This window comes from Onychostruthus taczanowskii, unplaced genomic scaffold (assembly GCF_017590055.1).
Source record: "Onychostruthus taczanowskii isolate IOZ18803 unplaced genomic scaffold, ASM1759005v1 scaffold8, whole genome shotgun sequence".
In the NCBI taxonomy this organism is placed as follows: Eukaryota; Metazoa; Chordata; class Aves; order Passeriformes; family Passeridae; genus Onychostruthus; species Onychostruthus taczanowskii.
The window spans coordinates 11,901,129-11,927,277 of record NW_024505892.1 but is presented as its reverse complement, the minus strand read 5'-3'; the positions used below and the strand labels follow the sequence as shown (position 1 = coordinate 11,927,277).

General features: G+C 39.3%; 2 protein-coding genes across 3 annotated transcripts; both read left to right on the top strand.

Moving 5' to 3' along the window:
- Positions 1-44: 44 nt before the first annotated feature.
- MTRF1L (mitochondrial translation release factor 1 like) lies at positions 45-9,627 on the top strand. Of its 2 annotated transcripts, none has more exons than XM_041423970.1 (6): positions 45-138; positions 1,306-1,489; positions 5,008-5,171; positions 6,084-6,201; positions 7,999-8,135; positions 8,735-9,627. In XM_041423970.1, exons 2-6 carry the CDS (start codon positions 1,357-1,359, stop codon positions 8,948-8,950), a joined length of 768 nt encoding a protein of 255 aa, XP_041279904.1. In that variant the 5' UTR covers positions 45-138; positions 1,306-1,356; the 3' UTR covers positions 8,951-9,627. The 2 variants fall into 2 exon arrangements, with proteins under 2 accessions (XP_041279904.1, XP_041279905.1); XM_041423971.1 differs by having other exon boundaries at positions 71-138; positions 1,331-1,489.
- Positions 9,628-13,240: 3,613 nt separating this feature from the next.
- Positions 13,241-17,248, top strand: FBXO5 (F-box protein 5). Its single transcript, XM_041423901.1, has 4 exons — positions 13,241-13,971; positions 14,254-14,344; positions 15,521-15,682; positions 16,737-17,248. Exons 1-4 carry the CDS (start codon positions 13,250-13,252, stop codon positions 16,986-16,988), a joined length of 1,227 nt encoding a protein of 408 aa, XP_041279835.1. The 5' UTR covers positions 13,241-13,249; the 3' UTR covers positions 16,989-17,248.
- The last annotated feature ends 8,901 nt before the right edge of the window (positions 17,249-26,149 follow it).

The following is a 26,149-nucleotide window of genomic DNA, read 5'->3' as shown; positions in this document are numbered from 1 at the left end:
GTTTTCTTAGAATGGCACTGATATACATCTGAAGATTAACCAGGCTCATATATTTCAGATGAGAATGAAGATTTCCGGAAGCTTGCAGAAACAGAAATTGCTTCCTGTGAAGAAGAGATAGTTGAACTGAAACAACAGGTTAGATCCCCTTATAGAGCCCCTGTTTCCTTGCCATTCTTAAATTAACAAGGCCAAATTGGCTCCTTGGGAGTGTTGGAACTAGGTGATATTTAAGGCCCCTTCCAACCCAAACCGTTCTATGATTCTCATCAAGATGTATGTGATAAGTTCTTCTTCCACCCCACTGTGCTAGTTATAGCCCCCAAATAATGTCTGTTAGCTAAGGAAAATAAAAAATCAAGTGCTATAAAGACATCCTGTAAGCAAGTGCCTGTTTGTACCTGAAAATGTTTCAATCAAAGTATCTTTTTAAATGGGTGCTATAGTTTCTCTTGTCTGAGTGTATCTTTATGGATGTCCAACTCTTTAGCCTTTGGAAACATTAAACTTGCATAGTGTCACTTACCGGTGGGTTTGAAAAAATGTAATACTGTGTAACTACTTTAGGCTGCTACTTTATATAAATTTTACAGAGTATCTTTGCTATTTAACCAAAAAAAAAATCCTTAGGTAAACAATTAAGTTTCAACTTAATATTATTATGGAAACTGCTATGGTCGTATTCTTCGTTCCTCCAACAACAACACAACAGTCGCTTTATTTACAGAAATATTTTTGTAAATATTTATGATTCTGCCAAAAGAAGTTGTCATCTGTGGAAATAAAGGAAAGAAACATCACCCAATGCTAGTAAAGGATGAGGATTTAAAAGCATTTGCAAAATTTTGATCATTTTTTGGTTTATGTTTCTTCTGCAAATCAGGCTCTTTTTTTTTTTTTAAATAAATGAACAGATAATACATTTATGTTGTTGTTGAAGGACTGTGCTCCTGAACATCCTTCTTAGCTCTGCAGTTGAGATATAATTAAAGGGGAATCCGTGTTGCAAGAACAGGCATGTATCCTGTGGTTTATCCTCGCAGTGCTCCTGATGGATTAAAATCTTCTCTGAAGTTTTGTGGCTCTCAGGAGAGGCCCGTGTAGCTCCTGTGACCCTGAACAGACACAGGGAGCCTTCCTGCAATGCAGCACCACCCTTGCACACCTTTGCCTGGCTGAAGCCTGTCCTCAGGGCAGGAGAACACAGCCTGGATCAGTTACAGACGTGTCTGCCGTTTTACACTGACTCAGGTGTGGGTAGCAGTGTCAGAGAGGAGTCTTAGCTGGGTGCTTTTGTATTCACAGATAGTGTTGCTTTTGATTCCTTCAGAAGAAACAGATGAGAGTGATCTTGTCATGGAAGTAACTGCTGGAGTTGGAGGGCAGGAAGCCATGCTGTTCACCTCGGAGATATTTGATATGTATCAACGATATGCTGCTTATAAACAGTGGAAATTTGAAATATTAGAATACTTTCCCAGTGAACTAGGTTAGTAATGAAAAAACTGTAACTTCCTAATTCAAGTTGAAACACTCATTCATATGATATATTAATTTCCAAAGTAAAGGAAACTGATTTGCACTATCTTAATTTTAGAAGTGGAATATTGTTTGAATGTCTGAGTACAGTGCTCTTCAGCTTCTGTATTTGGGCATGAAACTCCATTTCAGAAAAACTATTAAAATACAAAAGTGCTACAAAGAAAATTCGTCTTTCAGTAATTTCATTTCTACATTTTGAAATTATTGAAAGACAAGTGCTTGGCAGAAGGAAATTTGGAAAATGATACAGATATGTTGGTTTAGCTTTTTTTTTTAATAAAGATTATGTAAACTTTGTTTGGCTATAGTGTTCTACTTAGTTATCTAATGTTTTATTATTTACAGATTAGGTTGGTGGAAGATTGAAAAAATCTGGTTTTTATTATGAATCTATTGGCATAGAGGAATCATTTTATTAAAACAATTCTTGAAGTTTAATCTAAAACATTTTAAATTTATTTGTAATAGTATCTCATCTATATTATAAGGGAATGGAATATTTGGATGTAGCTCATCTGTAACAGTTGTTAAAATCTTTATCAGAATTTGATTTTCAAAAGTGTTACATTTTTAAACTGTTTTAAAAATCTTTCTTTAGAGTTGTTAGCAAGTATCTTATTTCAAGTTCATGAACATGAACTCAGGCTCCCCTCTAGAGTGGCTTACTCCCCTCTAGAGTGACTGCTAATGATTCAATTAATATACTTTAAAAAATTTATGACACTTGAATTTCTTATTTTCTTTTGCCTAGATTTGTTAATATTAATAAACTTCTTGTATTGTTAAGAGCTCATGTGCCAAGTAAACTGTTTATACAGCTTACATGGCGGTAGGGATAAGCAGCTTCATATTAGAGTACATCTTGTTGCTGAAAGCACAAAGTCATGTTCATCCCCACTTATGGCCAAGCAAACACTTTGCCAGGGGCTGAACCAGTTCAGCCTTCAAAGCCAACAGAAATCTGCTTTGTTTTGTTTTGTTTTTTAAGTAAATGGAATAAACATTGTACATATTAGATGGGTGTAAACAGAAAAGAGGAAGGGTCTGGGTCTTTTTTTTTTTCCCCCACATACTATAGGGAAAGGCGAGTTGCCTTTCCATTGATGCAAGACTTGGATTGGGTGAACCCCAGCAGTCTCATACACTTCACCTTCAGAGCACAGTTTCAGTCAGCTTAAGCAAAGCCTGTCTCATCTTCCAGCAAGCTGTGTGTTTTTTCTTTCTCAGCTCTAGCAGTTTTGAGACCACTGTGCGAATTGGCTGAGTCTACTGACTTGGCTGAAAATTCCTTGTTATGGAATAGTTGTAAGTCAGGTCTGACTCAGCTTACAGTCCTATGATTAGAAAAAAGAGAGAGTTGGGCTTGGCTACCCTTTTGGTGAAAGCTCAGTTCTTGGACAAGGAGCCCACACCCTCAGAGGCCTCATTAATGCCTTAAATGGGAAATTGAACTAATATGTTAATGTAACATAAGTCTATCCATATTTTCTCTTTGAAAGGGAAGGTTTTTTAAATGGTTATATGTTTATTTTAAAGTCTGTTTTGCTAAAAGTTTGTTTATGCACCTTAATTAACATTTAGGATGTAAATCTTGGGTAAAATAAAGGCAGTCCTAGATTTTGTCAGCCTCTTGCAGGTTATTTTTTGATTTTGTGTAACCACATATTATCAAAACAGATGCTGGAGATAAATTGGAAGGTAGGGGCACTCTACCTGGCATGGCCAATGAAATGGATATTTGAACCCTCAGGTTCAAAGTGTCTGTGCTGTGCTGAGTAAGAGTGGATGAGGGTGATGCTAGGCTATTACATCCTACCCACATTCCATTTTTATTGATCACATGAGCAAAAGCAAGGTCCTACGTTAAAATATTAAACTCCCTTGTTTCAGGGAATTTGAATTTGAAATCTGAAGGTGAGCATGTGTGAACCAGGTGTATGTTAAATAAAGCTGCAATAAAATACAGGTTACAGTCCACTCTTCAATGACTATTGACTTACCCCCTGGGATGCCACTGTGCTAAAACAGCATGTTGAAGATTCAGCACACATGTTGAAGCACAAACTCACATGTCATTATTTATTCACTGCTTCTCACCCTGTAGTGGCAGGCAGAGACACAGATGTGGGACTTTTCCCTGATCTAAGATGCCACATAAAAAATGAGCACAAACTCATACCCTTGTTCTGAGTAGATCAGATATTGGGACATTTTATATGAAAGAGACAAACACATAGTTATCAAGTGTTAACTACATTTAACAAGCCTACAACTTGTCTGCCAGCGTAAAAGGTCTGTCAGAATTTCATTAGATTTGGCTGCAGTTCTTAATAAACCTGTGTTGGTGGTAATCAGTTTGAAGCAGTATGGCCTAAATATCTGTCATGTGAACCAGTTTCTTGGTTGTCTTATTCTAAGCACTATAGGCACACATCCCACTACAAATTTTAAAAGCAGAAGGATAAAAATTATGTGAAATTGAAAGCCAAACTGCCTTTTCCTGTCTTTCACAAATATGACTGTAAAACAATATATATTTTACTAAAGTTATGAGTGAACAAACATGTCCATGGAAGTGAACAACCTGGCCTGTATTCTGGCAGATGACTTCTTCCTGCTCCACAGGGCAATTTCAGATTCCATGTTGTCTTCATTTTACTTTTTTAAATAGCTGTTGTCTTGTTCCTATGGTTGAGTTCCTTAGTCTGAAAGATAGCTTAAACCAGTGTTTCTGAGAAGTGTGTGCCTCTTCTTTTCCTCAGCTGTGGTTTCATATTGCAAGGCTTGAAGAGCAATACTCTTTCAAGGCCACCTGTGTCTTGAGTCATTCCCTTGGCACACCATCCACTGTGCTGAGAGTGGGATTTGGGAATTGAGCTGCATTAAAAACAAAAATAGGTGAAATATATTAATTTATAATACATTATATATGGGTAAAATATATTCATTAATTTATATATAAATGATACGTTCATTTATAGTGCCATCACTTCTCTGATCCTTCATTTATACTGTGAACAAGGAAGATCAAGAATGTCATAAAGTAGTAGAGCAACAAACTCTGTCCCAAAGCCATGATTGCTATGGGCTTGACTTTCAAGTTCCAAGCTGTTCAATGCTTGTAGGATGTTCCTGTCAAGTGTTTTGATGGAGGTATTGGTAAGAAGTGCAGGAACCTGTGTTCTGTTTGGTCCACAAAAAAATTATATAGGTGTATATAAAATGTATTACAAATGTATAGAAAAAATTAACAAAAGAGAATCTGACAGTCCTTTCCTTTTTGAACTAGTGTGTGAGTAAATATGTAGTTTTAAGATTGTTCTTGCATTTTTGGCATAATTTTGCCCAAGTGTTTAAATGGTAAGTTTCTCATTTTAAGAAATGCCAGTGGTGTGTAAATACACTGTTTGAAGTATAACAGCATAGTTCTTCAAGGTTTACAAAAGTTTTTCTTCTCTGTTTAAGGTGGCCTAAGACATGCAGTAGCCAGTATCGCAGGTGTTGAGGCTTACAAATACATGAAGTTTGAAGGAGGAGTGCATCGTGTTCAGCGGGTGCCAAAGACAGAAAAACAAGGACGCATTCACACCAGCACAATGACTGTTGCAATATTACCCCAACCCACTGAGGTAATATTTATCTTTCAGTATAACAGAATTTACCAGGAGCAATGTTTGATACAAAGTGTTTTCTGCCTCTCTTGGTATTCTCACATAATGAATTTTTTAATCTTAATTTTAAATTGGGTCATATTTGTTTTTTTGTTTTTTTATTACAGGGATGGAATAAAGAATTTCTATCTTTTCTCATAATCCTAATTTCAGTACTATTTCACTTTAACTATATGTTGAAAATTCACTGTGATGGTCTTGCATGTTTTGTGGAAAACTGCATTTTCTGCAAAGTAACAAAAGACTGAGTCATTTTACCAGGCTCATAGATTACTTCTTTTATCACTTCCTCTTTCCCATTTTTGTAGTGTCCTCACTTGCATATTTTAAAATGTATGGTAATTCAGTTTGGCTATATTTGCTTTCTTAAAAGCAGTGGGCTAAGAAAGCTTTGTTTTGATTTTAGTTTCATATTGATGTAGCAGATTGACAAAGATGTTACTCCTTCCTGAACTTCCTTGAAATTGTCTTGTTCCTTCCTCACAGAGACTATTGCTCCACTCCAGAGCCAAAAAAAGGAATGTCTTCCATTTCATTTAAAAACCATCTAATCAAGCTCAAATATTGGTTAACTCCGCTGGAAGAGAATGCAGAGCTCTCAGAAGAGAGGAAAATTAGTGCTAAGCAATGGTTATGCATTAAGTTACTATTTGGCTGATTTCTGGGGTACCATCATGATACGTTCCAGTCTGATTACTAAGATTTCTTAATGTGTTTATGAGAGGATTTGAATTAGTACCCATAAGCATTCAGAAGTTTGATCTTGCATGAATGTGCCTTCTAAAGTAAACCTACTGTGCATATTTGGTATCTGTCTAGAAAGAAACAACATAAAATACTTTTTTTCTCTTCTTCTGTCTCCCATGACAGATGAGGCTGCAAATTAGTCCAAAAGATCTACGGATAGAAACAAAGCGAGCTAGTGGAGCTGGAGGCCAGCACGTCAATACCACAGATAGTGCTGTGCGGATAGTTCACATTCCAACAGGTGCTGCTTCATCCTTTCCTTAGTACAAGATCTGCATTCCAAAACTGCTGTCAGAATTTCTTTTGAAACAATGGTTTAATTTTCGAACCTGGGCAACAGTAGAGCAGAGGTTTAATGTAGTTTCATGTCTATTCATACTAGTCTAAATGCATCATCTTGTGCCCACTCCAGTTTTTAGCAGTGAAGACTACTGGCTTCACTAGTTAAGCTATAATTTTGCTATTAAACATGACACTCTAAAAGCAGTCAGATAATTTTTTATGAAAAAAATATATTTAAGCTTTCAGATAATGAAAATTACACCGAAAAATGGAGTAGGTTGCTATCTAATGATCTGAATTTTCTTGACTAGTCTCCAAAAGAGAGATTGTGCTATTTTTGTATTAAAACATTACTTTTAATTGCAGAGTCTACTCAGACTGCCAGAGTCTACTCAGAATGCCAGCTCCCATTCGTCTGCTGGCTCCCTTCCCATAGATGACACACATAATTAAGAGGCCCATCCCTCTGGCTCAGGTTAGGAAACATATCAGGGATAAGATACACCCTCAAACACTACCTGATTTTAGCTGTTATATGGGGGCTTTTTATTGCCATTCCTAAGCCTTTTACTTCCCTTTGAGCAAATCACAACAGCCTTCTTGACTTTCATTGCATTTTAACTTTTCCTCTTCTCTACCACAAACATACATCAGGCTTTACACGGTTTCAGGGTAATCCCAAGCCCTCTTCATGTATCCAGATTTTTGCCACGCATTTCTTTGTACCTGTTTAAACATCAATCCATTCTGCCCTTGCTGTATCACTCCAGTAAAGCAGAAGGCTAGCAGTAGAGAGGTTAAAATTCTGTTCACTATATGATGACAAAAAGATTCCCCAGATTAAAAATGTTTTGCATTGTCTGTATGTTTGGATAAAATCACATCAAGCTAAAACCAGCAACTGATCTTAGTTTTTGCTGATAGCAGTTATTAGGGTGTGTTATAGAAGTCTTAAATTGCAAATTTTTTGCACTTATACAGAGTTAGTGGGGGAGTTCATACCTCACATTAGCTCCTGACTTTTTCCTCTTCCACCTTTCCCTTTTTCATTTCTCTGATCTCTCTTCCCTTAAAATTGTCCTGCTTCTTCTATTTCTCTCATTCTAAATCTTTTTATAAACCTTCACTGTGATCCAAAATGTTGTTTGTAAATAAGTCTTTCAGAAAGTAATACTATGTAATCTTATAAAATCATCATGTAATATTACCAGAGCTACTTGGTAAGTCCAGATAACAACTTAGCTCGTACTATATTTCTTCTTCCTGATCCTTTCTGGGGCTTTTCATTTCTTACCTTTAATTGTATGTTTTGGGATGAGAAAACACACCCTTCTATTATTTTAAATAAAATAGTTCCCACTTTTTTATATTCTGACCATATGCTAAGCACTCACTATCTTACGTATTTTAGTGTTCCTTAAATCCTGCATTTCCTGGAACTGTGGCCAAAATTTACAATGAAGCTGTCTTTTATAACTCAGATCACATCACATATCTTTTATTTCATTATTCATCTGTTGTCCAGGTGAAATAAATTTCCACTGAATTAAATTTGTTTTATGGCTTAAAGCACCTGTACAACTCAGCCTACACGTCTCTCCCAAAATGTATCATTACTCATTAATAAACCTGGACTTCTACATTCCCAGTCCAAATGTAAGAGCCTAATATAACATATAAAAAATCTTCCAGAAATTGCTGAGCTCTTTTAGTATGTGTTAATCTTAAATGCTAAATGTCACGATATTTTTGACAGGGATTGTGTCTGAATGTCAGCAAGAAAGATCCCAAATTAGAAACAAAGAGAAGGCTATGCGAATGCTATGTGCTAAACTATACAACGCCAAACTAGAAGAAGAAACCAAAAAGAGAAACTATGCTCGAAAGATTCAAGTAAGTTTCATTTTGTTGTGATCTAATTCTGTGCAAACATATGTCTTGAGGGTAACACCTTTGTTGAACAGCAAGTAATAAATGGAAATATAGAGCAGCAGGAGCCCAGGAAAGACTTATATGAGGCAAAAAAAGTCATAGAATCACAGAATGGTTTGGGTTGGCAGGGACCTTAAAAATAATCCAGCTCCAACCCTCCTACCATGGGAAGGGATGCCTTCCACTAGGCCACTCTGGAGAACAAAATTTGTGGAGTTCCCAAGCTCTCTGAACAACAGCATTACATTTTACTGCAGCAATAAAAGCCATATATTAGCCAGACTTAAAATTTCAGTAGTAGGTAAATCCTAGAGATCCAGTGAAACAAACTGGATTGCAGCATGAAGAACCAGAATAGTATTAGAAAAAGATGCAGTAAAATTTTTCTTTTACGTGTTTGAGAACAATTACTGCAGCTGTAGAAGTGATCTGAGTACTATGTAACTATAACAAATTTTGTGTAGTCATGTGAGGAAGAGAAACCTTTTGCTTTATATGCCTAATCAATATTTTGCTATTTTTTTTAAGATGATCATAAACTGATTCTTCTTGTTCTACAGGTTGGGACTAAAGGAAGATCAGAGAAGATCAGAACATACAACTTTCCACAGGACCGGATTACAGACCACAGAATAAGCAGATCGGTGCATCATGTTGAGTCTTTCATGCTAGGGGAAGAAATGCTAGACAAAATGATACAAACTGTGAGAGAATATGCTGATTATGAATCTCTAATGGAAATTATTTCAGAAAATGAAAAAAATAATTCCTCCTGAACATTGTTCTTTCTCAGGCCATTGGAACAGACGTAAACTTTGGTCTGCAAAGAAGCTTCTCAGAGCACCACCCAGAAAATGGAACTTCTTTTCAGATCATGAAAAACATCCCAACTTGTTTCTTTGTGAATATTAAACAGTTTTCTTACCTGCTGAGTAAAAGACTTTATTATCTTCATATGACATTTCTGCAGTAGTCCTTTTGAAAAGTTTATTTGACTGCACCAGAAGTAACAGCAGTTTTTAACTTCTACTGGGAACTGATACACCCCTCTCAAAAGGTATGCATGAATTAAAAAAGGAGTTATTTCTAGTTCCATTTTCATTTAACTATGGCTTAACTATTTCACAATAGTATGAAATAGCTTACGTGGGAGAGCAAAAAAATCCTATTTTGTTTGGGTGATTGGAAAAAAGTGATAAATAAATGATCCCAGTCTGTCTATCCAAATATTTATTAGTCACTTACATGTGTTATAGGAACAGGAGTCAAAGTATATCTCTGTCATGTTTTCAAGGCCTTCTGGCCCTTATTTATAAATGCAAAACAAGTTTAGGAATATCCCTTGTTCAAGGAAAAAAAGCCATGGAAGCCAATGTGATGAATCATAAGAATTGGTTTTGCAACAAATGTTTCTGTTCTTGAATCAAAAATAAAAGTAATTGTTACAATATTGTTCAAATGATATTTTAGTATCCAGTTGACTTCAGTGTCTCCTTTATGGTTTTAATTGAATGTCCAAGTTATTGACCTTCTAAAAGCTATGCACTATGACCAGCACTTACTCATTTTGCCTGTTTATTTAACAGCATTTTACAACATTTGATACCTGTATCTTTTTTTTTTTTTTCCTAGTAAACACTGCATGGTAACTATGATTAAGTACCAAGTCTTTTAATTTAAGATGCATTCATTAACTTCAGATGAAGGAATGTCTGTGTGCATAAGATGAGGCATACGTATTTCCTTTTGATGAGCATGAGTCCTAGATCTGTATTTACTAGCAGTTTTATAACTCCAAACTGGCACATAAAAAAACTAAAAAGAAACATTGACTCAATTTTTTGTGTAAAATAATTAGATACCTATTGGAGCAGAAACTAGGACTGAAGTCTTCATCCTTACCAGATCAGTATGGTAAATGGAACACTGGAGAGCACTTGTGACAGTCCTACAGATGTGACTTAAAGCCAGGCCTTCTTATGCCAAGTGATGGATGGAGTTTGCTGTTCAGCTTCATATTCTTCCAAACAAATAAGGGCCATTGATCAGGTCTGCAGACTGGACTTCTGCATGAAACTTAGACACTTGTTTTGGTCTTTGTCACCCTAGACCTTCCCTGATCATCCAGCTTGTAGCCTGTCTGGCCAGATCCTGCCTTCCTATTCTCTTCTGGCTCTTGGACAAACACTAAACGTGTTGTTGCCTTGCAATTGACCAGGCTCTGATCAGTGTGAGAAAAAACAGACATCGTGTGTCTCTGGCGGGAGGCTGACAGAGGTATTGCAAACCTAGTGTCTGACAGTGCTGTACATAGGGGGACTTCAGTGTCATTGGCCTGTCACATCAAGCTTTACTGTGTAAAGACTTGGAAGTCCCCCTCTCTGTATTAATTTTAATGCAAGGGATGTTGTCTCTGCAAGTGCAACCTCCTTGAGCTGTGAGCAGATTGCCTTTCCAGCAGTGGTGGGGATCCCTGCACTGGTGTCCAGTCAGCCTAGCTCCCAGTGGTGCTCCTGCTCACTCTGCAACCACTGCTAGCGTTGGTCATATGAAATAAGTACAATTCTTTTATGGGGAGTAGCCCAGATCCACTGCCAGACTTGAATCACAGAATGGGTCACGTTGGCAGGGACAACAGTGGGTCATGCAGTCCAACATCCCTCCTTAAGCCTGGTCATCCTAGAGCACATGGCACAAGATTGCATCCGGGCAGTTCTTGAACATCCCCAGTGTGGGAAAGAATCCTTTCCCGGCAGAGGAGCTTTGCACATTCGGTGATGTGAAGATCCCAGACGCGTCCATTTAAACAAGCAGACGCAGATGTAGCTGGGCGCCAGGCTGCGCTTAGGCGCGTGTCGGTGCCGGGACGCGGCAGCCGCGGGTTCCTGCGGGACGGAGAGCGGTGCGGGGCCGGAGGGCGGGAGGAAGGGGCGGGCGGGAGCGGCCGGCGCGCGGGAGCCGCGGCCGCGCCACTCGCGTCCCTCCCTGGCGGCCGAGGAGGGAAAGCGAGGGGCGGGCCCGGCCCCGCCCGCCGCGACGCGGATTGGCCCCCGCAGCCTGCCCGCCGCCCATTGGCCGCCTACGGCGCCCCGGCGCCTCGCCATTGGCTGGCGCGGTTTTGGACACCAAATTTAAAGTTTTTAAAAAGCGCCCGGCGCGAGCGGGACTCACTCACTGCCCGCGGCGGCGCTGGCGCGGCCCTGCAGGTGAGCCCGGGGCGGGCGGCGAGCTCCGCCGGGAGCCGATCGGGGGCTGCGGGGCTCCACGGCCAGGGCGCCGCTCTCGGGCCGGCTCGGGGGCAGCGGGGCTCCGCGGTCAGGGCTCTTTGGCTGGGGTGGCGGGAGCTGCTGGCGTGCGTGGCGGCGGGACCGTGCGGATGCTAGGGCGCTGTAGTGGGACCAGACGGACTGGGGACGGGGATTCCTGGCGGCCGCCCGCTTTCACTGCCTTCCTTGCCTAGCCCCGCAGCTATCCCGCCGGCGGGACGGCATGGGATGGGACGGTGGCGCGTTGGCGGCCAGGGAGCGCCCCGATCCCGCCAACGCGCCGCGTGCGGGGTGGTCCCGGCTGCTCTCCGCACTGGCGGGGCCGGGGTCGGCCGGGATGCGGATCGCAGCTCGGCTCCCGCCGGCGGGCAGCAGCGGGCGGGGAAGCGCCGCGCCGCTCTGTCTCCCGCCCGCCGGCCACGCCGTCGGAAGGGCATCCCCCCGGCGCTCCTGCCCGTCCCGCCACCACCGTTTTAGGGGGAGTCTTCCATTGTGGGGGAAATCCTCCACTGCGGGAAGTCCCCGAAGGCGCGGGGTGAAGTTCCCGGGGCCATGGGGCACGGCAGAGCCGGGACCCGGTCTACCTGCCCCGACCCGGGCCATCTTGAGCGCTGGGCGGGAGAAGCCTGGCAGTGCCGCGGGGCCCCGCGGCTGAGCCCTCTCCTCCGGGGATCGGGGCAGGCCATGGTGCACCGAAACGTGATTTGGGAACATTTTTCAAATCATCAGGATTTCAGTCCAAAAGCTTCTCTGGCCCTTCGCAGGGAAGGGGGGAAGGGGAGGAGGAGGCATAGGAAGGGCTTGCATTTCTTCCCCCAACTCACACGATACAAAGCCATAATCCTATTTGCTCCCTTCTCTCACCAAACGTAGGTACAAAGAGAGAACTTTTTCTCTAAGTCGTTCATGAAACACATTTTTCTCGTGCTTCTTTACAAAACGGATGGAAGCGCTTAAATCCTTTAAAATGCTTATTAAATCGGGGATCTTCCATTTCTTATGCATTGCAAAGGATGTTGAAATTTATTTTCCCTTTAGATTTAACTGGGGAGAGATGACCTCCTTCTCCCCTTCAGCTCTCGCCCATCCCCCCGCAATTGTTAATATAGATAGCACCACATTTCGCGGGGGAAGGGAATGGAACAGGGCAAGAAAAGCTCAATTCTCCTATGATACCTATCGATCTCCCACCCTCTTCAAATCATGCTTAAGCCTTTATTTCACCTACCATTATTTAAGTATGACTGCTTTCCTTTGTATTCTACTCACACATGTGAGCACTCAAGCCTTTCCTGTGCCCCCAGCTTCCTCCCTTCTCAAAAATGCCAGATATCTGGCTGCAGCAGCAGCGTTGCTTCTGGTCTTGGATGCAAACTTCAGGCTTCTCTGGCCTGCACAGGCCTGCGGTCACTCATGGGCCCTCTGCCATTGGTGTCCCTTGCAGGGACCTCAAGTGTCTTGACTATGTTGCTACCTTTATGGTAGGAAGTGGAAGCACTGGTGTGTCTCATCTATGCTGGTGAAATGGTGACCAAGTAAATCACTCAGTCAATTTTCTTTCCCTAGTTATATGCAGCATAAGACTAGTTTTTGGGAAGATCTTACATAGATTTCATCAGTGGCTGTTCTAATCCTTAGTTCCATTAGTTGTATTTTAGATGTTTTAGAGGGTGAGTCAGATAAAAGCATAAAATTCATAATGCAGAAGGCAATCATGGTAGAGTCTTTATAAGAGAAAAACTTTGTGATCTCGTTTATGCTGTGTTTTCATACTGCCCTTGTTGTTTCTTGCAGAATACAAAGAACAAAATGAAATCAAACCTTAACCGCTCTTGCAAAATGAAACATGATTTTGATTGCGCATCTCTTCGTGCTGGGTTTGCACCATTGAAATGTGCTCTGGAGAAAACAAGACTGGAAAAATCCTGCCCCTTGAATTATGAGGAAGGCTTTTGTAAAAGCTGTGCAGAAGAACATCAGAAAATACTCCTCAGTGACTCATACCATGCAGCCACCAGAAACCTAGGTCTTGAAGATGGAGAAAGACCCATACATAACAAAGAAAACAGCCAAGTAACCCAGAGACTTGATGAAGGTATCTGTGAAATGGAGGCAATGGAAAGCAGTAAACTTAATGAGGACAGTGGTTATTCCTCTATGTTAAGTACTCACTATGCTGATGCAATAGAACATGAGGATAGTTTACCTTTGGCTGGGAACCTCTGTGGTACACCAAAGCATTGTCTCATGAAGAACCAAAAACAAGAACAGTTTTCAAAGAAGACACTGTTGCCCGTAATCCATTATGAAGAAGTAATTTGCTCAACTTTGAAAAAAAGTGGCAAAAGAAATCTCAAGTCTTGGGCTGCTGTAGATAGAATTGTTTCTAGGGGAAAATTTGAACTTTGTAACTTAATTGGAAGGAAAATGGGGCTAGATAGAATAGACATTCTCGCTGAACTCTTCCAAAAGGACCTGAAGCATGTATTAGCAAACATTTTAAGGCATCTCAGCGAGATGGATTTAGTAAAGTAAGTATATTGATGTAATTGTATTTCACTGAGAAAGGAAAAAACCTAATCAGATGCCTTAATGGTTTAGATACGGGGCTTTTGTGACATTTACTCAATGTTTAGTATTATGTGTTATGTAAGCTGTGATACATATGGAGAATGTGTCTTTTCCCTAAAAGGCAAATTAAAGACTACAACTGTAAACATATTCTCTGTTTACATAAAAGAAAAAGGTTATTCTTGCTATTTAATAAATCCCTTTCCTAGGAGGCAACTGATGTGTTTGTATTGTTGTTGCAGTTTTGCCAAAGTCAGCACAACATGGCAGAAGATTCTACAAGAAGATAAATGGATTTTCCAAATGTATAGCAGAGCTGTGAAAAACCTTTCTGTAAGTTTCTGCACTGAACCGTCAGTGTTTTTCTGCTATTTTTGCAGAACATTTTCTGCTGTTTCAGGTCTCCTCCTACACTTAAGAGATCACAGATAAGTTTTCTAGATTGAAAACTGTCACTGGAGTGTATAAGTTCATCCTGTTAGGCTGCCTTGTCTCAAGCATTGCTAGTTACATCAAGGACTTTGGGGAACCCAAGGAAGCTGACTGAGAAGGTGACCCAAGGACAGATGTAGATGTTTTAAGAGTTCCACAAGTCCTGTGTTACAGAGAAAGGCAGGAAGGAAAGAGGCTTTTCTTCACTGGGCAAGCCCTAGAGTCTCCCAGCAGGGACTTCCTTGCTTCAGCATTCCCACTGATCCAGAAGGGAGGAAGACTGAGATAAATCACTCAGGTGGCTCTGTGGATCAGGGTCTCTGTAGCCATAATCTCTGAAGCCCACCATGCCTGCTATGGAAAACTGAAAAGCTTTTTCCACTATGAGATATTCCTAATGCCTCTGTCCTGTGAAATAAAAATACTTGATCCATCCACACTAGACTAGAGTTTTATCAAGTCAGGACTCTTAAAACACAAACAGTGTTTTTCCTTCTTGAGAGATGGAGAGACAGAACAAACAAAGGCTTAGGATCTGCCACAGGATAAGGTTGTTAACCAGTTTAAATTTTTTGAAGTATTTTACAGTGCTGTTGGAGGGAAATATTTGTACTGAATATTCATTTCATAAAGTTTGATTTCTTCCATACTATTGTATGCTTTTTTTGTTCAATTTGAACTGGAAACTTGGAAAATTGGTGGGCGGAGTTTATTTTTCACAAAGAAAGCCTCAAGCATTCCTGTTCATAAAGAATTGGAAGTACTGATTTTAATTTTTAAAAATTATGATGAATAGGTTACATGCTCTGCCTAAATATCTGTGTTAATATGAAAATAGGATTATATAATAGAAGATGGCTGGTTTTTGTCCAGGAGCTAGGGAGCTGTTCTGTGCATTTACAACAGCGGCAACTGTGAAAGTTATGGTAAAATCAGTAGCACTCCTTGGTGTGATGTTTTATTATTGGAAACCAGGAGGAAGAATCTAAAATTACTTAATGACTTCTATTACACAAAAAAATCTGTATCAATTAAGTTCTTGTCCCAAATTTAAGTCTTTGTTCTTCTTTTCATTAGAATGTCACTAAGGCACCAGAGCATGCTGCAACAAGAGAGTATGTTCTCTACAGAGTGTCCTTAGCTTCCATTCAGAAAGCAACCCCACCAAAACACTTGAACAAAAAAAGCACCAGATCCAAAGCATCTAGGAATCACAGCAGGCTCACAGAGTTTTCTGAGGTAAGTGGTGATTTCCACTGATCTTTCATTTCTCTTATGTTGTCTGGCAAACAATCACCTTGTAAAGCTTATTTTTGAAAGTAGCATCTCCACTTTAAAGTGTTTGTAATTCTTATTAATATGGCAGCCAGTTTTTTTTTTTGTATGCCTATTTTAAGACAATGTCAGAAGCTAAGTGGAGAGAATATTGACATACGGGATGTCCTACGTCTTTTTTTTTTCCTTCTTAAGAATTTCACTTAGTGAAATTTTGTTTTCTCAGATATGAAGGAATTTAGTAATTTCCTACTATTTTCTATGGGTTTATAGTGAATCACATATTTTCCAGATAAGCCATGTCACAAAACCTGTCAACTTTGCTTCAAAACTGACAGACAATTAGGAAAAAAACCAGAAAAATACCAAAGACTTCATAGTTCTTAGTATTGATTTTTTTTAAAAATTAGCAATGTGTATTTCTTTTAATCATTCTGTGGGGTATTTTGTGAACCTGGCATTAAAATTACTTTAACTACTTATTTATAGTGTGTCACACATTTGTCAACAACTGCCAGCAACCTGTTTCCCCTTCATCTTGTTATTTTTCTTAAGCTGTTTTTTTTTTTACCCTCATACTCACAATGTAGACCTACACCTATATCTTGTAAGACTTTTGAAAATGCTTATTGAAAGTTATTGCTTGTTAGTAAGCAAAAGATTTTCCTAACTAGAAAAAGGTTTTATGCTCAAGTCTTATTCTGCAAATTGATGCAATAAGAGAAAAAGATGAAAGGTCACTGGAAAGTATAATCAAGATACTATACTATTATTATATATGACTTTGTAGCATTAGGAATATCGAAGTACAACTGTTCAGTAGAAGTCTTAAAATTCAATTCCTGATATATGCATCTGTACACAACTACATCACCATCCAAGAATTAGGCTAAGCGTTTAGTTTGTCTCCTTACGTTAGGAGAAGTTATGTTTTGTGGCACTAAGATAATATCATTAAGTGTTTGGAGAGTGTATTTACCTTCTACTCACGATTTTCTGTGTGTGCTTTTTCCAACAGGCTGCCAGGAACTTGAAAAACACTGAAAGCCTTAAAGCCTGCCATCGCTGTGGCTCACCTGCCAAGTATGACTCCTACCTCCAAAGAGCTATATGCAATCGTGAAAGTTGTGGCTTTGACTTTTGCACCAAGTGCATGTGCAGCTACCACAGCTCCAGTGACTGTGTGAGCAGCAAACCAGTGAAACACAACTCTGCACCAGGGCCACTTCCAGGGACTAAGAAAAGCAAACAGAATCTAAAGAGATTGTGATCCATCCCCCCCAGTACAAATTGGCAAATGTCCCATACAAGTTTTTTTTAGTCATTCTCAAAGAGATTGCTTTCTGCTATTCCATATTCATAAAAATGGTTAATTCTCTTATTCCTCTGTACTATTTAATCACCCTGCTCAGAAAGGTTTTAAAAGCATTTCTAGTGCTGTTGAGTGAGGTGAGTGAAGCCCATTTTAATGTGAAAATATGAGGGAGACTAGATTTTATGGCTTTTCAAAGCTTTGCCTTTGATTTTAAAGTGTGGACATTAATAATACTATTTTCTCAGATGGCTTCTCTTATGTGAAGCTGAAATTGCTCTTCATTACTTCTTTCATTTCTTGAACCTTTTCTCAGTTCAAAAAAAAAGTACTGTATGTTGGCTGTACTGCTAAAAAATACTTTGACTTTTTTTTTAATTCACAAGCTAATTTTAATATTTGTATATATTTGTAAATATTATTCATATTTGTCTTGTAAATGTGAAAATAAATGATTATTCTCAACAACTTGGTTGGTAAGTCTGGCCTTCCTATTTATCATCCTAAGTGCTTCTCATGCTCTTTTTGAAGAGCATGAGAAGCACTTGTTTTCTTGTATGTTCTTCTTTAAATTGTTGATTCAACAAAGAGCAAGTCCTCCTGGGTTTGTGTAAAGCAGTGTATTGAATCCATTGTCATGCTGTATTCCTGCATCTTACCTAAAGGCTCTTACCAGTAATTGCCTGTAGTGTCAATAGAGCTAGCACTTCCTTTCATTTCAATGGAAATTCTTCTTTTGGCTGGATTTATGCTGCTGTTGCCAAACTATCTCACTGGCAGCAAAATATTCCCCATCCCACAGTACAGGAAGGCAAGCTTTCAAGAAATAAACTAATAATTTTGTGGAATTATTTGGGGTGTTTTTTCCCCCTTTGGTAAGTAAATAACAGATTAGGAGCGCTTCACTGTAGTCCTGCTTCTTGAACTATAGTGCATGTAATGACAGGGACAAGTGAGAATGGCTGCAAAGTTAGGAGAAAGTGGGTTTAGATTAGATATTGGGAAAAAATTCTTTACTATGAGGGTGGTGAGACACTGAAACATGTTTCCTAGAGAAACTGGATGCCCGACTGGAAGTATTTATGGAGCTCTGAACAACCTGGTCTAATGAAAGGTGTCCCTGTCTGCAGCAGGGGAGTTGGAACTAGATGATCTTTAAGGTCCCTTCCAACCCACACCATCCTGTGAATCTGTAATCCTATTATAATTTATTCTGGTATCTAGACGGTACCATCTTGATGCATATAAAACCACAGCAAGTCTTAGGCTAAGCACAGATAGATAAGAAATCTTACAAGCAAAATTTGCTAAAATTTTCATCTGTGTCCACTGAAATTCCTGTGCCCTGAAGAGTGCAGATAATGTGATCTGAACAGGAATGCTATTTCCTGTTGTGTTTTCAAGAAAGCTGGCACAGACATTCACTCTTAGATTGGTGTTGCACTGTAGGATATAACTTGAATTAAAATTGTGTTTTCAAACTGTGATAAATCAAGTTTAACTTCTCATATTTTTGAGCTTTCTAAAGGAACAATGCACTTTCTAGTAGGCCTAGCAATGCGTACACTGAGTAAAGAACAGCTGCTCTTTTTCTTTCTTTTTTTTTCTTTTATTTTTAGCTGTAGAAATTTATCTGTTCATGAACAATTTTAAGGAAAAATTCCTTGTTACCTCCAGATAAGAGAGAAGAAATGGACATGTTTCACTAATTTCTGAGTGGTAAGGAGCAACTAACTTATACCTGAAACCTTGTTGGAAAGGTCAAATTATTTGACTTAATGAAGCTTTGGCCAAGCTGTAATGGATCTGCTGCGGCTATTTTCACTTGCCCAACCATTTTTGATTTATATGATCCTCAGATCCTTGCTTACCAGATTTAGTTTTAATCAGAATAGACAGTCAAGATTACAGCCTTCAACAGGTGAGTGGTGTCTTCTTAAGGACCTTGATCTGTTATCAACACGATTTTCTTATGCATAGGATGTGTTAGGGTGGCACAGCTATTTCTTTACCATAATCTTGCCCAGCACTTCAAACCTTGCCCAATAACACTGAGCATGGAGCCTGAATAAAACCATGCATCTTACTGAAAGTCGCAGGATGTTTGGTCTCCTCCTAAATAGTTTCAGTGAATGGTGAGCTGCAGAAAAAGAAGGTGGACAATCAGTCCCCACCCAGGCATGCTAGCAGTACTGCTGAGGGAGAAAGCAGGTCCTCAGAGAGTGAGGATGATGGGTGTTACTAGTAGTAGGTGCCCCAAGGAGTGCTGAGGAGAGTGATTTGTGTGCCGAAGGTGTGAAAGTCCTAGATGCAGATTGTTGTGAATGCCTCTGCTGGGCTATCTTGGACCTGCCTTTGATATGCAATCGGTGTGAGTCATACCAGGGCAAGAGCACGGCGATGCCATATGGAGATCAGTACTCCTCAGGTACTGCATCTGTTGTCAAGAAGCACTTTCAAACTCAGCAGTTGGCAGCCCCAGTGACTTTGCAGGAATGCGATAAGCTGCTTACCCACACTGCATACGCCTTTCAGATCTACAGAGGGTGATAAATACCTGCAGGCTGCCAGAGTCTCCTGGTGCAAGGACAGATTTCTTCCAGTTACTTACTTATCTGTAGCAGTGGCTCTGCATGGTGAGGAAGGGTGGGACGTTCCTCTGCTGTGCAAATTCCTGTGTCTAGCAGCTGTTTCCCCCAGCTTGAACAGCTGTGAAGACAGATTATTCCTTCATACTAATGCTAGCTGGGAGACAGACAAAGCTAGGCACTTAGGTCTTTCTGAAATCAATATTTAGTATCTGCATTTTACAGATCTTCTTTCTTGCACATATCATATTGTCCTGAAAAACCCGAGGAGCTGCTCAAGATGCTTGCACCTTTCTTCAAGTCATTAAAGGCAATTTCAGCCCTCTCATCACAGCAAGGAGAGAAGCTGAAGTGCCTGATTGTGATGATCGTCACTTGGATAAACAGGGACAAGTTTGGATGCACTTATCAGTTTAATATATCCTCCAGCAGAAGCCTTTGTTCTCTGAGGACTGTGGGACATGTAAGAATCAAAACGAGAAAAAACAACCCTCAAGTCTGCAGCTACTGACACCTTAGCCCAGCTGATCACCTCAGAGCCTGATTTCTAAAGAGTGGCAAAACTGCAACATATGCCAGATATGTTCTCCCTAGACAAAGTTTCACTGAAAGGAAGCAAAATTTTAGCGTGTTTAATGTTTTCGTTTTTGGTATTTTTTTTTTTTTTTAAGTGTATAATTCATAATTGTGTCAGTGACCACTCTCAAAAATTCTGTATATTCAGTCCTAAAATATAAAGTCTGCCCTGACTTAGAGACTTCAAAAAGAAGGAATCTGGATTAAGATTATAAATAAGAATTTTTTTCCCACCTCCCAAAGCCAAGGACTTTCTTTTTGAGGAAAATATGCTGTAGTATAGAGATTTTTTAAAATGAAATCTGTTCTGGAAAGGAAAAACCACGAGATGGTGCTCTTGACTCACTCACTGAGTGAAGTTGGGTTCATTGAGTTCCTTTTGCTGTGTTCACAGAGTGTATTCCCTTCTCCTCTAATAACTGTCGCTGTAGATGTAGTTACTACAGTCATGGGGAATCACATTAAATCTGCGACCAGAAGAACAAAACCCAAACATTGAATTCCATTACTGATTATAACATTTGTTTCAAACATATTTGTGTAGGATATGTACACATTTGCTAAACTTAAAAATACACAGGAGCCTTTCATAAAAGCTTTGTTGTGCTGCAAAATGCAGATGCCTTCTTCAAGGAGCAATTAACTGCCCCAAACACGATTTTTCCTTTGCCCACCGTGTGCCCTCATGGTGACAACTGGAGAGCAAAGTCACCACTCCCAAGCAGTGGGGGCAATATGTCCTATGAAGCCATCGGTGCAGGTCTGGAGGAAGCAGCAAACAGAGCTTTGCCTGGGATTGGATGTAGTGTTCCTGACCGATGGAGGTATGCTGAACAACTCAACAGCCCAACAGCTTTGCTGCCACCTTGGTGTGTCTTCTGGCAGGAGCTAATGGTGCCAACTTGCAAAATATCTGACAGTCACAGCATGCATTCGTCCCTTCTTGTAGAGTGCCTCCACTGTGCTTAGGAGGGGCTGGCATCTGGAGCTGAAATGCCATTACCTGAATGCAAGGATGGAGCAGGACATTACTGTGATAGGGGCTGGATTTTTGAAGACACTTGCCATGATGAAAAGATCTCCATTCTAATATATTTGAAATATGGAGCAAAAGATGAGTTACAGAGATGGACAACTCCCGGATTTTTGTCTTTACCTAAGGAGGTACAAATTGTCAGGGACACTCACTTTTAGTATAACCTTGTCAGAATGGTATCTCCTCTGAAAATAAAGGTCAAAACATAGTGCTGATGTTCCCAACACAAAATAAAAGCAGCAGGCAGAAAGAGTTGCAGGACTTAAATGATAGAACAGACGTTGTAGTGGCCACTGAGATGGTTCAGCAGCAGCTGAGGTTTTGTCCCTTGAGGTTTTATATTGTTCTGCTTTTTGCATTCAGAGCTGCCCTCAGAGTACCTCAGTCCAGCATTCAAACCAGCCCTCTGCAGCCCTCGCCAGCTGCAGTGTCAGGGCCACGGCCTGAAGAGCAGCCCTGAGGATGTCATCTGGCCATGCAAGTGCATGACTGGGAAGAGGGAGGGAACCCCCTACTGCCCTATTTCCCACCTCATAAGTGCTGGAATAGCTTTTGGGATGTGCCAGTAGTACTGTTGCCCTTGGCTGGTGTAAATGTGCCAGGCCCAGGCTGGAAAACAAAGGTCTCTGGACATTTGATGTTTCCTTGTAGCCAGACCAAGGCAGTAATGGTTCATGCTGGTTAAACAGCCTCTCTGGCTCCATCAGGCCCTCGAGTCAGACTCACATGGAAAGGTTCGGGGTGTCTCCAACCCAGAATATTTGCTGTGGGCCTGTGACGGCCGGGTAGCCCCCGGCTACTGTGCAGAGGGACTGGGCTCGGGAAGCACTCCCGCGTGTTTCAGCAGGAGACACAGCTCTTCCTGGGCTAACGCAGGGCAGCTACAGCTCCACACCAGGGACTTGGGGTGGGCACAGCTGTAGTGGCCACTGCCTCCCAAAACTCCCCTCTGCTTTCCGTCCGTGCCAGCTCAGCGGCCGGCAGAGAGCGCAGTGTCCCTGCTCAGCAGGGATGAAAGATGCTCCCAGAGGCTCCACTGGAGCCGGCTGATGCATGAATCATAAGGCAAACATATGACACGAGAGCTCTGAGACTTACCTCTTGTGTTTAGTGTCATTTTCTGGGGGTCTACCTTGGCTCAGTTAATTACATTGTACAACAGATTTTTGTTAGTCATATGTAGATCTAATTTTCAAGATTGTCCCTCGGTACCAAATTAGCAGAGAAAACATCAACTGCAATTTGCTTACAAACATACTTTAAACACCAGCTGCTTGTAAAAATGCATATGATGTTTTTAAATTAAAAAGCTCTGTGTTGCCTTAAAAATACTTGCCACAGGGAGCATAACATTTACTCTCTGCAACATGTTTACTTAGGTACTCAACAATAAAAAAATCTGTGTGTCAGTAGGAAATCCAGAAAGTTTGAATTGCTTCATGTCCGTTTCTTTTTTTGTGGCACATCATGGTTGTGTAAAAAATTGTGATGCTAGACTGTAGTAGTAAGAGCCCTCTGAAGCAGGGTAAAGAAACATGTAAGCTGTCATATGTTTAAGATAAATAAAGCAGTAGGAATACCACAGGACTTCCAATCTCACTGTATACACGTTAGCACTGGTTTTTGGCAAAATAAGCAGTTCATATTTGTTCTGACCTCCTCACTTCTGTTAAATAGCAGTTATATACTCTCAGTATTTGTACTTTATATACACATGTAAAATATATAGAATAAGATGTCTCAATGTCTTACACCACTACCACAGTCCCAGTACTCTTCCATGAATTAATTAACCATGTAGTAGATAACAAGTACACTTTTTAGTATTTATATTTATACTCTCAGCATGCTAATACTCATAGAGTTATTCTCTTGTCAGTTGATAATCTTCACTCCTGAAGGCTGACTTAAAAAGATTAAAACAACTCTTTTACTGCTTAACATAGCAGAAAAAAAGACATATTCTTTCCTTGGATTTATGATCAAGAGCAAGATTTTCACTGTTCATTCTGAACCCTTTATCCTCATTATACCAATGTTTTCACAGTTTCTCATGTAGATGGCAATTCAATATACTGCATTAGGTTTACATGTCAGTCTCAAATATTTTTAAAATTCTTTCAGATTTCCTATCCATACACATTGACACTGAAGCAAATTAAATGCCTTCTTTGTACTTGCTTTACTGCATATAAATGTCTTAAATTCTGGTGACACCAAAACCACCAGAATCACCAGTACCAAAATAAAAGGTACTGGATGTGCATGTCTTAGTAAGATTTGTATTTTGTATTACATGGTGCTCAAGCAAGCAATGAAACTTCTGGGAATGTGAGGGGTTGTCTACAAAAGAAAGAGTAGTTCATTAATGTTTAAAATTTGGTTACTTTATACATGAAATTATATATATATATATATATATATATATATATATATATATATATATATATACAGTTATAGAGATATAAAAGAGATTGTATGAAATGATAAAAAACCAGACTCGGCTCATTTAAGGCCAAGTGAAGATCAAAGGTAGCAAATATCTTTATTTTTCTTTCTCATATGAAATTCACCTTTTGAAGCAACTTCTTAGTGCAGATAAATGGTGTAGGCTTGCACAGTCCTCCTAAGTCTACATCACATAACTACATCTACATCACTGTTTATGCAGTTGATAAAACCAGAAATTTATTCTCCTGTATAGAACCAGGATAAATATTTATGGCTGCTGAAATAGTTGTCTTTCCAAGTGAAAACACGTGCGACTTGACCAGTGGCTTAATCTTCCAAAGTTTAACAGATATTAATTATGGAGAGGATGGTAGAGGGTAAATATTGCTTTTCCTTTACTATCTTTCCTGAATAAATTAAGTATATGATTTAATATGGGCTTACAAGGACTATAAGCTAAAAAAGAAAAGCCATCAGCTAAATTACTATTTATTTCTGTTCCTTTGATCTTAAATTAGTAGGTTCTCTTTCAGAGAAATCATTAAATATAACTGTAAAGTTCAAAAATATTTCTGAATATTTTCATTGCCATATGAACAGAAATACTTTCTTATGAACCAACTAAATTTTTATTCATGGAATAAGGTTCTCCTATTCCAGAGTTATCTATGTACTTAATTCCAGTTTACAGAAAATTTATTAAATTTCAAAACAAAATACGTTACACATAGAAATTAGATAGTCTCTTTAAACTATTGTAATAGCACTTAGTTGCAAGTAGGGACATTATACAATGCATTTTTTTTAAGTATTGAGTTTAGTTCTAATTTGCAGAATTTTACACTTATATTTTTGGCCCATTTTCGAGATGTAAAGTGTGTTTATTAAAGCTTTTGTCTTAATTTATTACCTTATTAAAATATATGAAGAACATGAAGTATAACTGCAGGTATATATTTTTATCTGATAAGTTGCATTTTGAATGGGATTTTAGCCTCTTCTTTTGCTTTTTCATTACCTCAGATCCTTTCAGAGAAAGGGAAGGAGAAATATTATGCCAGCTCCATTCAATATGTCTTTCACTTTATTAGTATTTAGCAGAAATTTTCTTAATAACTATGCTGAAAATACATCATTTTTATAAATTTGTGAACATCATGAGAGTATGAAAAATAAAATATGTATGCCGAGTCTTTGTTTCTACTGAAAAACAAACTAGAAATAATGTGATTTGGCTTTCAGTTTTTAATCCAGCTTCCTAGGGTTATTGGGGAAATACATGGTTATTATTTATTACACAGCTTAGAATAGTTGGGGAAATATTTAATCCAGTATGATAAGAGGTATTTGCTTTAAAAAATCAGATCTTAAACTGGTGCGTAGGTGAGAATGCTCCCTTTCAGGCAACCACAAGTATCACAGTTTGCTGGTAGTGAGCCGTACACCTGGTGGAAAAATTTTGAAGGATTAGAAATTAAAAGACAGCAAATATTTTGGCTAGCATCTCCAAGGCCTGTTCAAAGGAAGAAAGAACTTCATTTTAAAAATTAACATGGAGGGAAATGTGATCCAAAAGGTTTCTCCTTTAGCTTGCACTTAAGGGCATGAAAGGAGCTCAATAAAGGATTGTGATACACAGCCTACAGGCAAGAAATTGATCCATAAATCTTTGTAAATTAAGCCAGTATTTGTGTTACTGAGAAATGGATTTCATCTGCTGGTGAACTCAGAACACTCAAAGGCACGGTATATCATCTGTAGGAGTTTGGTTGAGAGATGCTGCTATATTGTATTAGAAGCTGCTACAAAATTGCCACAAAAAACCCCACTGTATGCATTTTCAATGTCGTTCTACTCTTGGTGTGCTTTGTAGGTAATACATGTTAACTCTGAGGAGGATGAAAAAGCATCATGATAATTTTTGTATCAAACCTCAGTTAGCATGACTTAAATTCAGAGTAGTTAGTAGCATGTAGGTTTTTTTTATTTATGCTAAAATTTAAACACCATGGAAAGTACAGGGAATATATAATTTAGGAGATCTGAGAGATCATAGAATTTAGTTCAGAGAGTACAGGACATCTCTATAACAAAACTTTATTGTCTTCTTTGTATATGCTGTGTAATTTCAAATTTGTTGATTTAAAAGGTTGTGCAATTTTAAAATAGTTGTCTGCTTAATATTTCTTGATTTTCATCATCTTGTTCTTGCAATGCTGATGAAAAATTTCAATACTTTTCAGAATATTTTACTATATTTCAAGCTAAGACTTTCTGAGTCATTAGACTCAAACTTTCACAAGGTCATCTTACACAATGATCACTGAGGAAAAACTCCAAAAGAAAACACTTATTTCCAATATCAGAACAAAAAATCAGTAAACCTTTCTGCATCCCAGAGAATTCAGAAATGGAGCAAAAGCTGCCATCTTGAAGTTTGGTATTTGTTACTTGGAGTCCACCAGTGT

Coding starts and splice junctions, on each gene's coding strand:
- MTRF1L (XM_041423970.1), top strand. CDS start 1,357: ATGGAAGTAACTGCTGGAGTTGGAGGGCAGGAAGCCATGCTGTTCACC. Junction 5,172..6,083: donor TATTACCCCAACCCACTGAG/GTAATATTTATC, acceptor CTCCCATGACAG/ATGAGGCTGCAAATTAGTCC. Junction 8,136..8,734: donor ACTATGCTCGAAAGATTCAA/GTAAGTTTCATT, acceptor CTTGTTCTACAG/GTTGGGACTAAAGGAAGATC.
- FBXO5 (XM_041423901.1), top strand. CDS start 13,250: ATGAAATCAAACCTTAACCGCTCTTGCAAAATGAAACATGATTTTGAT. Junction 13,972..14,253: donor AGCGAGATGGATTTAGTAAA/GTAAGTATATTG, acceptor TTGTTGTTGCAG/TTTTGCCAAAGTCAGCACAA. Junction 14,345..15,520: donor GAGCTGTGAAAAACCTTTCT/GTAAGTTTCTGC, acceptor TCTTTTCATTAG/AATGTCACTAAGGCACCAGA.